General features: G+C 48.4%; 1 protein-coding gene across 1 annotated transcript in view; it reads left to right on the forward strand.

The window, feature by feature from the left end:
* Window positions 1–18,560, forward strand: part of Armc9 (armadillo repeat containing 9) — a 140,644-nt gene that overhangs the window by 81,418 nt on the left and 40,666 nt on the right. Inside the window, exon 20 of the mRNA XM_051154240.1 lies at window positions 15,612–15,716. Within this exon, the coding sequence (XP_051010197.1) occupies window positions 15,612–15,716 (105 nt within the window). The remainder of the gene's footprint in view (window positions 1–15,611; window positions 15,717–18,560) is intronic.

Raw genomic sequence — 18,560 nt, forward strand, 5'->3', positions numbered from 1 at the left:
AGCCACCATCTGGCACTAACTAGAAACTGAAACTGCGTCTTCAGCAAGATCAGCTGGTGCTTAAAAGCACTGTGCCACTTATGTAGCCCAGCTCATGCTATCCTTGTCCCCCCTCCACTGCGTACCCTTGTTTTATGGTTTGCTATTTGTTTTGTGATGCTGGAGATGGAACCCAGAGCCTTGTACTTGCAAGTGTTCTGCCATGTACCTTAGCCCTCGTTTAACTTTACACATGGCTTGTCTGGTGTAAGTTATTTGCCACCTTGCTGTTTTCACTCAGCATTCATATTTAAGCTTTATTACACACCATGACTTGCTGTGGTAGCCCATCCATGTCTCGGCAATGTGGTTGTCTGCTGGTCAATCAGACGCATGCAGGCAGAGCAGTGCTGGCTGCAAGAGTGTGAGGACTTGAGTTCAATCCCAAGAACCTATGTGAAAAAGCTGGGCGCAGAGGCATACTTCCAACCCTGCCTCTGGGGGATGGGGTGACAACTGGAAGATTCCTGGGCTCGGTGCCCAGCCGGTCTAGACTACTTGGCAAACTGCAGGCCAGTGAGAAGGTAGCCCTGTCTCAAAACCCAAGGCACACGGTACCTGAGGGAGCATACCTGAAGTTTACCTGTAGTTCCCATCCATTGTAGTGCACCCGAACCTGTGCAGACACACGTGCTCATGCACACACATACACCAACAACAGTGGACGATCAGTTTGTTTCCATTCCTGAGTTTTGCCATCTTTCTCTTTGAAGAGGCTGGACCCTCTTTGACATGATCCCTCAATAAACACTACTGTGTGCTGTCTCACCCAGTACGATCTCAAGTTGCTCATCATGGTAGTCATAGCACACTCAGCAAGTGTCTACCTTACACTTTCACACACGTTAGTAGCTTTGTTTTCACATCTGAGATGGAAGAGAAAACCATGAGAGATCTGTTTGTAGACAGTGAATTAACCTGTATCCCATAATGTACACAAGTGCTCGTTGCCTCCCCTTTTCTTCACATATGGTGTCTCCTCCTCCTCCTCCTCCTGGAGCTGTGCAGAACGCCCATCCAGATGGCGAAGCACATGTGGCAGGGTTGAAGCCACAGTTACTGTTTGGCTCTGATGTCCATGTTCCTAGCAGGTCAGCTTGTGGCTTCAGGTTACCGGGGTCTTGGGTCAAATTCTTGCCCTGTGTCACTTGATCAACAGCCTGGCCTTGTCCTCATGCCAAGCACAGGGAGGTAGAAGATACATGGGCAGGAACGGAAGCTCTTCTGTACCTTCTGAGGCCCCAGAAAAGGACAGGCCCATGGCTAATGTGCTGAATCTCAAGTCAGTGGGCAGAAATGTAAACACAAAGAAAGACACCTCATCTAGCCTGCATCCTGCCCACCATTTGTTACCTGTGAGGCCTTAAGCAAGTGGACTCACCTCACTCAGCATCAGTGTTCATGTCTGTGAAGCTCTTTGCCTCTAAGTGTTTGTGAAGAGACCATGAAACTGTTACTCTGTGTCACTGTCACAGTGTGCCTGCTAGGACTCAAAAGAAGACTTATTTTGGCTCTCAGTTTCAGAGGGTTCAGTCCATGCTTGGTTGGTTCCAGGCTGTCTCAGTTCTGGGCACCTGGTGACACAGAACAACATGGCAGGAACACAAGCCTGTCACTCCACGGTAAAAGGGAAGCAGAGAGCAAGGAGGAGACTAGGAATGAGAAAGAACCTTCAGAGGTATTCATTCCCCGTGATGTACTTCCTTCATCTAGCTCCCACTCTTACCATATCCAGAAACCACCCCCCCCCCCCCAAATAATGGCATTAGCTAGGGACCAAGCATTCAGTGTATGAGCCTGTGGAGATAACTTGATTTTCAGAGCCCCACACTCTGTGTACAGTGCTGGCCTAGGGTACATGACTGGACACAAACCACAGTCTGTTCCTTCTAAGTCAGAGAGAGCCAAGGTCAGTAGGAGACAGGGATGGAGGTAGGCATAGGGAGAAGCTAGGTGACATGTTTGGCCTCCATCATGGGTTAAAGATAAGGCCAGGACTAGGGAGGGAGATGGCTCAGCAGACCCTCAGTAGATAGCACTGGGGACAAACAGGTTGTGTAGCCTAGAGAGTCAGTGAGCTCCAGTTCAGCAAGAGACCCTGCCTATCGATATAAAGGGCAAAGTGATCAAAGAAGGCACACAGGCATGCACATGTGCAAACATGCACACACATGCATACCACACACGTTCACCAAAGAAGGGAAAAGGGGAGGCAGAGAGAGCAGGAATGGGGTGGGGGTGGTGTTAAATAAGAAAGGAGTTGTGGAGCTGGAGTCTGGCTGGCCCACAGGAAGATTTATTTATGTACTTGTCAGCCAGGAAGGTTTCTCTCTCCCTCACCCCCCCCACCCCCCTCTCTCCCCCTGTAATAGTTTTGAAGTTTATCTGAATATTATTTTAGAGCTCACAGTATATCAAAGAATAGGATTTTTTCCTGCTTTGACATTCATGCTGACATAAAAGGACATCCCATGTGAGAAGTGTTTCAATTCTAAGTTGACAGTTCTTCCCACCTTCCCTACTCTAAGTTGGTGCATGGGACACGTTTATGGTCTCTGGGGCTTTTGTTCCTTCGGTCCCTCGTACCAGTCAGTGCAGTCAGCTGGCTGGGGGCACTGCTGCTCTGCTTGGATAGAAATTGTGGTTGGAATAAATACATTGTTTGAAAAGGCTGGCAAGATGGCTCAGTGGGTAAAGGTGCTTGCCGCCAAGGCACACGACCTAGGATCTGTCTTGAGACCCATGGTCTAAGGAAAGAAAGGAGTGTGGTTAGGAAGGAGAAGCGCCAGGTGCTTCTCTTGAAGCCTTGGTTTCCCTTAGTGCTGTCAGCAGTGGCTGCAGGCAGGCTGGAGTGGCAGGCCCTTCTTGTGGTACAGCTCTTTTGAAGGCCTAGGAAACTGGCATTCCTCAGCCCTGGGTTGAGGCTAACATCATAGCTTCTAGGCAGACCAAGCCATAGGGAATCCCCAGCTGTGGCCAGCATTAGAGCTACTATGCAGGTCTAGGAAGCTGGGATCCCTTTCCTCTTAGCCCTGCCAGTGATAAGGCTCCTGACCCTTGGCCCTGAGGATATGACAGCCACCTACAACTTCAGCAGCCAGGGCCTGCAGTTTCTCTTTCCTGGCTTCTTACAGCCTTTTATCCTGCAGTGTCAGCTGTCTGTCCCTTCTTGTCTTTTCTCCTGTGCCACCTTCTTCCTTCCCTGGTGCTCTTGGCTCCTCACCTGCAGCTGCCTCCCTTGCTTTCACAGCTCAGCCTGCTGACCCCTCAGCTGCCACACCATGCTCTGCTGTTTTCCTTGAGGACAGAAGCCAGTTGCTGAGCCGAATGTTGCAACGTCAGTGGAGGCAGCACAGGAGTGTGTCACAGCTAGTTCCCTGAGTAAACCTTCACAGCCTGAGGAAAGCTTCTATTCAGCACCTTGTGCTAGGCTGCTGAAAGGAAGTGTTCCTCTCTGGCCTAGATGGAAATGGCTGCAGGGTCGCCTAGAAGTCCTTGAAGCTTGTGAGAGCAGAAGCCACCCTCTCACAGGGTCACATATCAGATACTTACACTAAGATTCATAATAGCAAAATTCCAGTTAGAAGTAGCAACAAAAGTAATTTTTTGCTTGAGGATCACCAGAACATAAGGAACTATATTAAAGGGTCGCAGCATTAGGAAATCTGAGAACCACTGCTCTAGTACAAGCTGTCTGGAACAGCCCTGGCCACGCCTTCAGAGCTGGGCAATTCACTGCAGCCATCCTGTAGTTTCTCAGGGTGTCTGAGCAGTGACCCAGACAATGGGTCCTGGCATAGGTTCATTCTCACTGTCTCTTTGACTGATCTGGCACCAAGGGAGAATTTAATAGCCAACTAGGGAGTCACACTGCCCATTTTCTTTGCCCATAAGTCTTTGCTTACTTACAGGAAAATATAGATGAGTACAGTAAGACTGTAAAGAATTTCTGTTAACATGGAAGTGAGCTCCTCAGTGCTTCCCACCTGCTGGTTCCACAGGGGCATCGCCTTTCTGTTTGAGGGGCTGAGATGGATGGTGCTCTCCTTTGCACTCTTGTCTATACCTTGTGTGGCTTCTCCAGAGCTGCTCCAAGGCAAGTTCCTTGCCCTCTGGCCTCATGGAAGCCTCTACTGTAGTCTCTTGTGGTCTTGTCGAGTCTCCAGGTCACCTCTGATTTTAAAGTTATTGCTAGGTCTCAGTTCTCCCATGGCACCGTTAACAACACCTTCATATTTCTTGCGCTTTTTTGCTTAGAAATCAGGGAGGAAGCTGGGGGTGGTGGTGCATGCCTTTAATCCCAGCACTGGGGGGGGCGGGGCAGAGGCAGGGGGATCGCTGTGAGTTCGAGGCCATCCTGGTCTACAAAGCGAGTCCAGGACAGCCAAGGCTACACAGAGAGACCCTGTCTTGAAAAACAAAAACAAAAACAAAAAAGAATTCAGGGAGGGAAATGAGCAGCTGAAGCTGACTTGATGTCAGAAACGGGGTGTTAATCTCCCTGGTTTCTACTTGTAGCTGGTTGCTAAACTGGTCCAGTTGTCACACTGGCCATTGTGAGTCTCGAGGCATTTTGTAAATGAGGAAGTTGATGCTGACAGCAACTGGGCAGCATTGTGAGCCCTTAAGGACTCGGAGCCTACTCACAGCCCAGTGGGCACAGGCTCCGGAGGAAGCCTGTCTTCAAATGGAGACAGGGCCCTTTGCACCGGGAAAACCAGTGGATCACAACGGAGGCTGGTCACCTTGGTCCACCCTGAAAGCTCTCCCATGTGGAGGGCTTTCCTGTGTGTTTACAAAGAGTGGGGCTTACCGCTCAGCCTACTGAAAGGCTGTCTCAAGTTCAGACACTCGTCAGAGTCTATAATTCTTTCCAATGGCCAGCACACTAGAGACTCTCACTTGTCTCACAGGAAACCACTTGAGGCCATTCTGCTGCCTGCACGCTATCTGCAGGAATCTGAGTTTTCAAATGCATTTAGTGGTCAACCTTAGTTCTGTTTTCAGGCCAGTTGCTTAGAATCTGGTTTGTCTGGAGTATAATGTATCTAAAGCCTCCAGTTAAGAATCTTGTAGTGTCACAAGATCATGGACTGCTATGGGGAAGCCTCCTCTTAGAGCATCTAAATTCATCTCAGCTCTAGGGATGTGGGTTGTTTTTTTGTTTTTGTTTTTGTTTTTTTTTCTTTTCCTGGTATTCTTAATTCTTGGAGTATTGCTATCACTGTACTGCAGTAATCTGATACATTCTGCCCCAGAACATAAAGGCAGTAATTTTAGTAAAATTCCTCCAACAATGGTTTTTAAGACCCACCCTAAAGAGGCGTTTATTCTCCAAGCATTTCCTTATTCACTGTGTCCTTCCTTCCCAAAGTGGATTTTTTAAGCTCTCTCTCTTTCCTGTGGGCATTTGTGAGTTTCTTACTCTTAGAGGAGCTCACCAGGCAACAGTCCACATGGCTGCCCTGGCTATGAACTCAAGTCCCAGGAAGGAGTCACAGCTGTTAAAGGTTTTACAAGGTTAGTTAACTGACTAGACCTCTGGTTGTGAAGAGTTGGAATGTTACAGATCCAGAGCCAAATGATCTCTTGTGGTCTCAGTCTCCTTCAGAGCTATTCTTTGCCCATCTGTGTGGCTGACATGACAGATAAATCCCATTGGAGCTTTAGCTCCCACCAAGCCCCAGCTGAGAGTGTCAGCAGATAGTGAGGCCTATGACAGAGGTTTCCCCACACACCCAAGCCATCCGCCTCCCTGAATGCCCCAGGCTCTCACCACCACCCTTGCCTAGTTCATAAATGTTGAATTAGGGTTTTAATAGGGGCCTTTTCTGTTACCTGCCCTAGTTCCCAAATAATTGACAGAGACCTATTAGAGTAATTCAAGCTTGAAGCTCTTTAGCTGGACAGATTAACCCAGTTATCCTAGTCTGGGTAGCTCCCAGCTACGGGCCTGTTACTTGCCATGCCAGTCTTGCCTGGCCTTCTGCTGTGCTGTACGCTCGGTGAACTCCTCCTGGTCCTCCTCTAGGCAGCTTCCCTCCTTCCTCTCTTTCTCTGGTCCCTACCTGAGACCCCCTGAGACAGAAGTTCCACCTGCTGCTTCCTCTGCCCACTTATTGACTAATTAGCTTCTTTATTAACCAATCAGAGATAATTGGGAAGTAATTTTTATACAACATTGAGACAGGGATTCTTCATAGACATGGCAATGCCCACATCCAAACTGCACCAGATCTCAGGGCACAGAATCAGCATCTGAATACACAGCACACCAGGCCACCCTCCAACAGTGCACACACCTACATGCATTCCCACCAATATATTTGAAGACTGCCTGGATTTATGGCTTCGCTTTGTTCTATAAGTATAAAAACCTCAAACCCACATTGAAGCGTGGGATCTAGGGCTAGTGATTCCCTTCACTCTTATCTCAAGAGTAAACCCTTGACATAGTCCTTCCTGGTAGGTGAGGCCTGTGCTTGGCATCCTCAGGACACTGAAGTGGTGCCTGCACCACTCTTCCCTTCTGAATTGGGACAAACCACGTGGAGCAGCACATTATGGCAGGGACCTGCACGTGCTCACACACCCGAGCCGTCTCACTGCATGCCCCAGGCTCTCACCACCATGCTTGCCCAGTTCATCAAGTGCACACTCCAACAAGTTTCAATCCACTTGACACTCAAAAAATGGAGCCCGTGCGTCTTGTATAGGCTCTCCTCTGGCTCTCTGCATGTGTGGTACCTCTGTCCCTGCAGCCTCAGGCTGCTCGGCCAGCACTAACTCCAGAGCACAGCTGGAACTGAGGTCAGCTCTCGAGCACAGCTGGAACTGAGGCCAGCTCTAGCTTTGCTTTGTTTTGTTTTTTTGAGACAGGGTCTCTCTGTGCAGCCTTGGCTGTCCTGGACTTGCTTTGTAGACCAGGCTGGCCTTGAACTCACAGCTATCTGCCTACCTCTGCCTCCCGAGTGCTGGCATTAAAGGCATGCGCCACCACGCCCAGCCAGCTCTAGTTTTGTTTGTTAATTGAAAATTATTTTCTTTTATACAATATATTCTGATTATGGTTTTTTCTCCCTCTACTCTGCCCAGTTCCTCCCCACTTTTCTTCCCATCCAGATCCACCCTCTTTATGTCTCTCCTTAGAAAACAAACAGATACCTAAGGAATAATAGTAAAATAAAAATAATTCAACAAAAAACAAACAAATTGGAATAGGACAAAACACCACCAAACAAGAAAAAGAGCCAAAGGGGAAAAAAATAAGAAATACATATAGACGCAGAGACACACATGTTCTCACACACAAGAGTACCGTAAAAACACAAAGCCAGAAGCCATAATATATGTGCAAGAGACCTGTAAGGTTTTAAAAAAAATGCCCTGATATAACATTACGAGACAAAAGAGCCCCAAAATGCCATTGAATTCGTTTTCTGTTGACCACCTACTGCTGGACATGGGACCTACCCTTCCTTAAGAGTGGCTTGTGTTTCTCCAGTGAGACTCCCTTGAAGAGCACTAATTTTTCTTTCCTTCTTTGCTTCCTTCCTTCTCTCTCTCTCTCTCTCTCTCTCTCTCTCTCTCTCTCTCTCTCTCTCTCTCTCTCTCTCCTTTCTTTCTTTCTTGTTTGTTTTCCAGATAGCATTTCTCTGTGTAATAGCCCTGGCTGTCCTGGACTCACTTTGTAGACAAGGCTGGCCTCAAATTCATGAAGATCCACTTGCCTCTGCCTTCCGAGTGCTGGGACTAAAGGCATGCACCACCAAGCCTGGCCTGAGAACACTAGTTTTTCATTTATAAGTGCTATCTACAGCCAAGGCTACACAGAGAAACCCTGTCTTGAAAAAAAAATGCTGTCTATTGGGGATAGCTTCTGAGTTAGGGATGAAGACATATGTCCACTTCTCATCTCAATTCTAGGACTCCATCTGGTCAGTCCCATGCCGGCCAGTGCTGTCACAATTTCTGTCAGTTCCTGTATGGTGCATGCCTCTTGTATCTAGAAATTTTTGTTTCTTTGGTATCTTCCATCCCCTCTGGATCTTACAGTCTTCCTACCTCCTCCCCTGGCAGGGTTCCCTGAGTGCTGAGGGAAGCATTTGATGGAAGTGGAGACATCCCTTTCACTCTGCATATTGTCTGGCTGTGGGCCCCTGTATTTGTCCCCATCTGCTGCAGGAAGAAGCTTCTCTAATGATGGCTGAGCAAGATATGGACCATAATGTATATTTCTGAGTCTGAGTTACCTCATTCAGGATGATTTTTTTTCCTAGTTCCATCCATTTATCTTCAAATTTTATTATTCAGTGGCTGAGTAATATACTGTTGTGTAAATGTATCATATTTTCCTGACCCATTTATCTGTTTTCAGACATAGAGTTTTTTCCCAATTTCTGGCTATTATGAATAGAGCAGCAATGAACATAGTTGAATAAGTATCTTCTTTGAGTATATGCCCAGGAGTGGTATAGCTAGATCTCAAGTAGATCAATTCCCAGGTTTCTGAGGAACCACCACACTGCATTCCCACTAGCAATGGGTAAGTGTCCCCCTTACTCTACACATTGTCACCAGCATGAGATGTCATTTGTTTTACTCATCTTGACTATTCTGACAGACGTAAGGTGAAAATCTCAAAGTAGTTTTGATTTACATTTCCCTGGTGGTTAAGACTGTTGAACATTTTTTTTAAAGTCCTTTAATCCCAGCATTCAGGGAGGCAGAGGCAGGCAGGTCACTGTCTGGTGTGAGGGGGTTTCCTCTTTTGAGAATTCTCAGTTTATATCTATACTTCATTTTCTTGTTTGCTTGGTTGGTTGGTTGGGTTTTGGTTTTTCAAGACATGATTTCTCAGGCCAGGCAGTGATGGCGCACACCTTTAATCCCAGCACTCGGGAGGCAGAGGCAGATGGATCGCTGTGAGTTCAAGGCCAGCCTGGTCTACCAAGTAAGTTCAGGACAGCCAAGGCTACACAGAGAAACCCTGTCTTGAAAAAGCAAAAAAAAAAAAAAAAAAAAGACAGGATTTCTCTGTGTAGCCCTGGCTGTCCTGGAACTCACTCTGTAGACCAGGCTGACCTTGAACTCACAGAGATCTGCCTGCCTCTGCCTCTGCCTCCCCAGTGCTGGGATTAAAAGTGGTCCACCATGCCCAGCTGGGTTCTTTGTTTTCTTGATGTCCAGTTTTTTTAGTTCATTCTCCATTTTGGATATTAGCCCTCTGTCAGATGTGTATTTGGTAAAAGTCTTTTCCCAGCCCGGCGTGGTGGTGCACGCCTTTAATCCCAGCACTTGGGAGGCAGAGGCAGGTAGATCTCTGTGAGTTCGAGGCCAGCCTGGCCTACAAAGGGAGCCCAGGACAGCCAAGGTTACAGGCTACACAGAGAAACCCTGTCTCGGGGTGGGGTTGGGGGGGTTCGTTTCCCATTCTGTAGCCTCAGCTCTGGCATTGTCAGGCTTGTGCTTTCTGGCGAGCACAGCTGGGGATGGAGTTCAGTTGGTAGAATCCTTGTGTAGTGTGCACAAAGCCATAGGTTTAAACCCCAGTGCCACATAAACCAGGTATGGTGGCACACACCTATAATGCCTGCATGTTGGATATAGAGGCAGGAGGACTGAGACCAGCCCAGACGACATGGAACCTTGTCCTTCAGGGGGCAGGGGAGGCTGGATAGATGGCTCAATGAAAATACGTGTTGCTCTTACAAGTGACCCAAGTTGAGTGTCCAGTTCTTGAACTAGCAGTGCAGTTCACGACCACATATAACTCCAGCTCAAGGAGGCGCCACAGGCACCCACGGTCTGTGTCACATACAAATGCCTGCATGTACATACACCCATAATTAAAGTTTTTAAAGTTCTTTCCGTTTTTTAAAAAAGCTTTTAACTTGTTCATTTTAAAAACCAAAAGTGACTGAATAGTTAAGTGATTCTCTTACTCGCTTGCTTTGCAATCATTTGCAGTTAAGGAGTGCTGTTGGCAAGTTTGGGTACATACAGGTTGATTTGCAAGTCAATGGGTATTACATATGTTCTTGTTGTCCGGGTAAAGCAATACTTCGGCAGGTATTGCCTGAGGTCAGCCATTGAGTTTCTTTCTCTTTGAAATGGAATGTGGCCATTTGTTGTTTCTTAGTGTTTCATTTTCCCTCCTGGCAGGGAAGTGGTGTGTTACCAATACCTCGTGAAACTGTGAATCACATGCCCATTTCCAGCTGGGGCCTCCAAGGCTTGCTCCCTGGAGAGGAGGCGTAATACTACCTGGCCCAGATGCCTGCCACTCACCAGACCACAGAGCTCACTGCCTTGGTTCCCAAGGAGCAGTTGCTTTCCTGAAATAAGCACAGAATGTACACATGTTATTTGATCCCTAAGGTGTTGCTATTTTGGTAAACTCCACTCCAAGCCAAGCACAGCATAAACTGTGCCCCTCCCAGAGGTGACCTGGTCTAGGGGCTCATAGATAGCATTACCTTCTCGGGAACTCCGAGTGAAATTTCAGGACGATGGGTCCTCTGGTGCTTGTAGCTAATGTCTTCACTGTGAAGAATGGGACTGGGCCTGGGCTTAGCTCAAAGCAGTGCCGAGAACCTGTTTTCTGGCTTGGACAAACATGGATTCTCTGCCTATTATTAGCCAAAAACAGGAACGAGAAAAGAAAGAACCTGTGGATTCCAGGCCCTCCCTCCCTTCACTCACTGTGCCCTGTGGAGCAGTCACAGCCAGACACTAGGGACCCTGGGTACATCCTCAGAAACAGGCTTTTCCTACAAGGCATTATGGACTGAATTAGAAAAGCCTGTACAGAAAGGGCTTGCCCAAGCTGAAGGCCAGACTGTCATTGTGAGCCTGTTACTCTCCAGGCCTGAGCTTCCTCATCAGGCAAACAGGTAGATAGAGGACTCCCCACAGAGTGACATGAAAGCTAAGGAATAAAGTGCAAAGGAAATCTGAGGTGACCTCTTCATGGTTCTCAAATAAGTGAGCAGCCAGTCAGGGCTTTCAGATGGAAGCTGATGGGATGGTGGCTCCTCGGCAGCCTGCCCACACATGGAACCTGCTGGGTGCTGCTCCCCGCCTGCCTTTAGAGGCCACCTGGAAAAACAGAATACCCTGCTCTTGTCAGCTCATCCTAACTGACACAGGAGGCCTCACTGCAGGGCCCAGCTCTTGGCCCAGCCCTAGGCCCACATATGACCCTTCATCTGTTTGAGGAGCTGATTTACCAAGTAAGCTGATTGACCGGAGACCATAGAGTTCATCAGTGATGGAGGGAGGGGTTTGGAGGGAGAGAAAGAAGATTTGCTTTGTTCATGGTTTAGTTTCCATTGCTTTGGGCGTGAGGTGCAGCTAAATATCATCCCACTGAGAGGGTGGGATTGTTGTTCTTAAACAAAATCCCAAACGCTCCATTTTACCAATACTCAGAGACAGGGAAAGCACCCAACTGACCTTCCCACTCAGCTCACGTCCCAGAAGGAAAAAACCCTTTCTCCTTCTCCGCCCTGTCTTAAAACCATTCAAACTGAATGTCTGTCCTTTCTACTTCCTGTTCATATCTCTCTCTCTCTCTCTCTCTCTCTCTCTCTCTCTCTCTCTCTCTCTCTCTCTCTCTCTCTCTCTCTCCATCCTCTGGACTTCCTCTTACTCTATGGTTTTTTTCCCATGTTCATTTTCTGTCAACTGGTTGTTTGCTCCACCTCTTGATCTAGGGTTAACTTTATTTAATCCTGTTTATAGAAAGTTCATAGACTTTCATGGCTGAGACACACTACAACTACCTGTTTAAACAGAAAGTTGTCGCATTAAAGGCATGTGCTAGGGCTGAGACACACCACCATCACCTGTTTATAGTAAACAGAAAGCTCTTGCATTAAAGGTGTGTGGCAGGCCTAAGCCACCCCACAACTATAAAACAGTTTTGTCCAGTACTTAGTCTCAGGGTTCACAGTGTGACCAGATATCCTGCAACATGTGGCAGAGGCTGCTTCCCTCATACCTTTGAGGAAACAGCAAGGAAGGGGCCAGAGCAAGGTATGGCTCCTTAGTGACCTGTTCCCTCCAACGAGGCCCCACTCTCTAAAGTTCCCAGAATCTCTCCAGATAACATTTCCAGTACAAGATTCAGGCCTTTAGTACATGCACCTGTAGGGGACATTTCATATTCAAACCATAACACCCCCACCAACCCCAAAATGACTTCAGATGAGCACAGGGCACCCAATTTTCAGAACAAATCTTCCTTTTCTTGTTAGAAAGTTGAGGGGAACCAGATCCAGCATTAGACTATTGAGCGACCAAAGAATCCATGGCAGACTGGTTGGCCTATCTTAGGAAGCAGGTGTCAGGTGGCTTGGGGCTCCCCTCTAAGACTTGGTCACTCTCAGAGCCAGCCAGGTCCCTCCATTTGTAGCTGATGCCTTGGTCACTGCAGGTCTCAGCTGCTTCATAATGTTCAAGGGTACCACACTCTTCCCCTGTTCGTACACAGCCTGGTGATATCTTCAGTCAGCCCTTGGTGTCCACAGATTATGTACCTGATTCAGGCAATCAAAGATCAAATACTCAAAGGAAAACTGAATACATAAAGCGACAGTTTCTTTTCTCAACCCTAGGTGGTATAGTTACTGTTTTCCATAATTGTCAGTGGTTGGTTGGAAGCTAGCCAGATACAGTGTGTGGACCCATAGTCTCAGCTGTTTGGAAGAATCGCTTGAGCCTGGAAGTTCAGGATTATGGGCAACATGGAAAGATTCCAGACTCAAAAAAAAAAAAAAAAAAAAAAAAAAAGAACCAGGTGGGAACACTGGTGTAGGTCGGCTTCTGAGCCCTCTTCTCTTTTGTTAACTCTTTCTGCCCCTCCACCAGCAACTCATAATCTGGATTACTCTGGTTGCATAGGGGCTCTGGACATCTGTCAGAGTACACCTTCTCCTCCTGGCATGCCCTCTGTCAGAGGTTGGTCTGATATATTTTGATGCTAATGACTGCTTGCTGTCTCTGCTGCACCCCTACTGCCTAAAAGCCTAACCTATTTGACCAATTAAAGGCCATCACACCTGGGCTGGGGAGACAGAGAGAAGCTTGGGTCAAAGAGAGAGACCCTAGGGGAGGAGAGAAGAAGGAGGCCATTATGGGTCAGGTGGAGGAGAAGCACGTGGCGGGCGTGGATGGAGACTTGGCCCAGATGATGATAATTAGCAAGTATTTGGGATTATGGATGGGATAGAAATTGATAGAAATTATTAGAAGCAGATGGCATGAGATTGGGGCATACCTGTCCCACTATGGGAAGTAGTTTAGGGGATTAATATCTGCTCTGCCCTAGGTTAACTAAGGCTGTTTTAAAAATATAACCAGTATCCAATCCTCTTGGCCTGCCCTTTCATTCACTGGCACTTAAAGATATGCACCACTACACCTGGCTAAGAATTCAGTCTCGGGTCATTGTTTATTGTTGTCGTTGTTGTGTGAGACAGGATCTCATTACATAGTCCTGAATGGCCTGGAACTCACTATGTAGCCCAGGCTGGCCTTGAACTCATGAAGGAACCACCTACCTTCCTGCTGGGCATTTATTTTAAAAGACACAAACAGCCAAACAAACTTGACAAAGGATTCAAGGCTCACTGTTGCAATTGAACAGAACTTGCCAGAAACTCAGTCTGTCCCAGGGCGAGCCACACCATCACTCATTTTCCTGTCTGGTAGTTTGGCTCAGACAAACAAGCACTGCTAGAATGGAAGGCTCCGTGATTCACCTGTCCCCAGGGTGACTCAGAAACGCCTTTATGATAGCCATGTTGCAAGGCCTGCCCCTCTACCCTCTCCCTGGTTGGTTTGTAAGGACCCAGACACCAAAGCAGGTCACCTCAGTACATCTTCAGGACAGGCTCAGCACCAAACCTTGAACTTTTGTAGTAAAGGTGTCTAACCCTTTGGCCTCACTGGGTTCCAGATGAATGCCCACAATCCCACACCCCATTATTTCTGCAGCTGCAGGTAAATGGTTCAAATTCCCTACTATGTTTCCACTAACAACTCCCCATCTCCACCCCAGAAGAGATAGGATTTCACCATGACTACTCGCCACTGGCCTCTGACCCTGCCCCAGCAGGGAGACACCACTGTACTATCCATGGGAGTGGCAGCCTTTGTTCCATCTGGTGTCTACTCACTGGGCAGTTGGGGACCCTGCACTGGTTGGCTCTCTCTGGTACACCGCCTAAAGATGCAGGCACTTCATCAGAGCCTTGGAGGGCAGAAGCCTAGAAATCAGAGGCCCTTGCTGACTTGGTGGACACTAGTCACACAATGCTTTCTAAGGTAGTTATATTCTAAAATGTGTCTGACCTCCTGTTGTCCCCCTTTCTTGTCCCTTGGCCAAAGGGAGCAGGCGTCACAGGAACTTGTCTTCACCATTGGCACTCCAGTCACTGGCTTCTTTGGCACCAAGTCTGACAGGGGCTCTCCTGTCACTCCTAGCTAGTCTGCTTTTTCTCCATTTCCCAGGGTCTTGTGTGTTTCTTTTCTATGTTGTATTCAGGGACTTAGCTGTGCTTGACAGCAGGAGAAGGGGAGGTGTGTCCATAGTCTTTTCCCAGAAGCAAACCCAGCTTCTCTTCTCATGGAGTCTGTTGTCTGTGGTGTCGGATCATGACATTCTCATTGTTGCTGGATGCTGCACAGACCGCTCTCCTGCTGCATTGGCATTTCCTTCACCGAACCCAGGCCGGAATCAGCCATAGATAGTTCTTCGGTGCCTTCTTTGGCCAGTCCTGTGGTCTTTCATCTTTCTGCCCTCCAGTGATACCTCTTGCACTTGGCAGGGTAGTGTTCTTTGCCACAGGTTGACTTGTGAAGGTGATAGACCTAAGAGCCACAATGGTGTGTGTGCATTTTACTGCAACATTTTACAAACAATAATGTTCCCTTTGCTATCTCACTGTGTGTGTGGGTGCATGCATTGGGGCGGGGGAGAGGGGGTGTGTGCATGTGTAGAGGCCAGAGGAAGGCAATGGATGACTTTTATCACTCTGCTCTTCTTTCCTTTGAGGCAGAGTCTCTCCCTAATCCTGGGGCTCTCCTTTTGTGTCTAGTCTAGTAGCCAGCCAGCCCTAGTGATTCCCTTCACTCTACTATCTTCCCTCCTACAACACTGGGTTATAGGCATGTGCAAGGCTATACCCATGTTATGTAGGTGCTGAGGTCTGAACACAGCTCCTCATGCCTGTGTGTCTATGACCTGATTGCTTGACCTTCCATTTAGTCCCTTGACCTCTTGGAGAGAGAAAGATATCCTTATTGCAATGGTTCTCAAGGGGTTCTTTAGACCTCTTTATGTCAACAGCCATGGAAGCACTTCGTGGGAGCCTAGCTTCCTCAGGGGTTGTCAGCTCTGCCTCCTCATCTTTTTGGAGGAATTGTAAGCAGGGGACAGATGGCTTCTGAGACCTGGTGGGACTTAGGCTGGCCTGAGAACTCATTTCACAGCAGCCGCCTGCACACTCTGGGGGATTGTGGCTGGGTGGGTGTCCAGAGTCTCACCCCTGTCTCCTTTGAAACAGGAAGATCATGATATCATGGAAGCTGACCTGGACAAAGATGAACTGATCCAGCCGCAGCTTGGAGAACTCTCAGGCGAGAAGCTTCTAACCACGGAGTACTTGGGAGTAAGTACACATGCCAGAGGTGTCCCAGAACAGGAGGGGCCGTGGGCAGGCGCACAGTTTAATGCCTGCAGTGACACAAGGTTCAGTGAAGCTTAGGGTTTTGAAAAGGTCTGTGCTAGCCAACTGCTCTTAATGGCCCTCAAGTGCCTTGGAGACCTGTCAGAGATAGCCAGACCTGCTGGTGTGTGGAGGCGAGGCTGGGGAGAAACAGGTGTAACAAGGCCTGCCAGGAGCCTTCACAGAGTCTGCAGCGTCACCCTCAGGAACGCTCATTGCCAGAGGAATCTTTTTATTTCCATATGTTATATCAGTTTAGAAGCTTTCAACACAGAAGTAGTGATCGACGTTCAGTGGATGGGGAGAGAACAGGCTGAGAACCAGGGTTCTCCTGTGTGTCGGCCATGGGAGAAGGAAGTGGGACTGTTGGTGTGTTTGTTTACACTACTTTATTTGGGTTCTTATATCTATCACCCTGTTCCACCCCAATCCCTTCCAACACCCCAACATCAGGCAGAGAGACAGAAGGTTAGAGGGGAGAGGGGTCGTAGGTCTCTTTAGACTACTTCTTGCTGGTTAGTGTTGTTGGGTCCCTTGGGGAAAGTCCAGTCTTCATTGTAAGCATATCCCAAACTTCTCATCAAACGGGAACAACAGCAACCAGGAGCAGCAGGGGGAAGCCTGGCCCCACCCACCCTGCCCCTCTCTGGGCTCTGGCATTTATACCCTCACAAGAGTTCCCAGAGTTAAACTGTCTATAGCTGGCAAAAATCTGCCTCCCCCCCCGACACACACTCCCCAGCGCACAAGACAAATCATAGTTAACAGTTGTGGACAAACTGAAGCAGCCCCACATCCCACCTTTGGGAGTAAAACAAGAACATATTCATATAACATAACTGGGTTTTTAAAGAAAACCAAGACTCTCACTGCAAGGGACCCCTAAGGATAAAAATCAAGAAACCAGAGAGGAGTGCAGAGAACCTGAAGAGTGGCCAGGGGTGTCATCATCTGCCATGGGCTGGCAGCTGCCCTCTGGGAGGTCCTCAGTAGCTCTGGTGCCTAGCCAGAACCAAGAACCACTGGCCAATGACCAGCCAGCTAAACAGACAGAATCAGGCTGTGGGTGTAGAGTATGCTCCTAGCACATGTGAGGCCCTAGGCTGAAATAAATAGGCAAACTACCAAGTAGGAAAGCACTCCCATTGGGGGGAACTGCTGCTTTACCCATGAAGTGATGGTAGTGCCAGCCCCACCAGTGTCTCAGGATGCCAGAGGGTAGATGTATAGGCAGATAGGATGCTCTCATGCAAGCTTTCAGAAGGAAGGAGCAATTTCCAGGCATATGAACCGAATGACTGCGCTCCTGCACTGCCTGGAGGAGTACACTGTTATCTTTCCAACAAGCTGTTGGCTCTTTGAAACCAATGGTTGACAGAGCCAGTTACAAGGGTCCTGGTCTCCAAGTAGGTGAGCTAGAGGAATATTGGAGCCAGCCTCTGGACAGGGAACAGGCAAAGCCAAGGGCTCAGAAGGAAAGTGGTGTGCGCCAGTGGCCTGGTCCTGACAGGAGCAAGTGGAAGCAGAAAGCGCCTGGGCCCTCATGCCCTCCTCAGGAGCTGGTCTCCCTGGTGACCTGTCCTTGTCTCTTACCCCTCACCATCCCATCTGGGCCCTCCTGCCCTCTTCAGGGGCTGGTCTCCCTGGTAACCTGTCCTCGTCTCTTACCCTATCGTGTGAGGAATGTCCCAAGGACTCTGGACTGGATGGCAGTTCATGCCAGGAGAACCTGAGGCTGAGAGACTGCCGGGGACTAGCTCATGGACCTCTGTGGCTCATGGCAGGGATGTGGATTTTAAGCTGTATAAGGGCTGTGAAACTACAGGGAGTGAGAGTAGGGGAAGGACTCAGTTGTTTTTCTTGTAACAGGGGCTGGGGATGAACTCATTTGGTAGAGCGCCCACCTAGCATGCATGAAGCCCTGGGTTCCATTCTAAGCCACATACTTGTAATCCCAGCACAAAGGAGGAAAGGAAGGAGGCAGGAAGATCTAAATTTCAACTACATGTGAGTTTGAGGCCTGTGTGAAATGCTATCTCAAAAATATTTTAATAAAGCTGAGTGTGGTGGCTCATGCTGTAATCCCAGCACTCGGGGAGGCAGAGGCAGGCAGATCTCTGAGTTCAGGGCCAGCCTGGTCGACACAGAGAGTAATCCAAGCAAACAAACAAACAAAAAAAACCTTTTAAAATAAAATGCAAGTAAGTAAATAAAACATACCAACTTAGATTCACACTCTGGCTACTTTATGAAAAAATAGACTTGGGGCAAGAACGAAAGAAGAAAGAGAAGCAGGTGACAGAGGAGACTAGAGGAGGGATGGCTGCTGTCACCTGGTCAGGAAAGGTCTGCTGGGCAGTGCCCACTCTTCCCCAGTATCATGCACCAGAGAAGCCCAGCTGGCTCTGAAGGCTCAGTCCCTGCTCTTCAGCATAGCGGCGCTGGACAGGTCAGGAGGGGGCCTGCCTGAACTATCACTAGGCTTTTGTTTCCCCCTGGGAGCATGCTGGCTTCTCTGAGAGACTGGGCTGGGTGGTAAGACATGATTAAGCAGAGCATCCCGAAGACCGGCTACTTCAGAAGCACGTGACCAGGAAAGTAGGAGAAGCCAGTGGGCAGGGCTCCTGCAGGGTGGGACAGAACACCTAAGACTGCACCTCTGACTCCCCAACACCCAGATGCCAGCAAAGGGACTCATTGTGACCTTGTCAGCTATAACCTAAAGACAACCTCAGTTAAATTTTGGGCCCCTTTACATAGTATACTGCTGTGGTAAGAGCTTGTGTA

Source organism: Acomys russatus, chromosome 12 (assembly GCF_903995435.1).
Source record: "Acomys russatus chromosome 12, mAcoRus1.1, whole genome shotgun sequence".
NCBI classification, from domain to species: domain Eukaryota; kingdom Metazoa; phylum Chordata; class Mammalia; order Rodentia; family Muridae; genus Acomys; species Acomys russatus.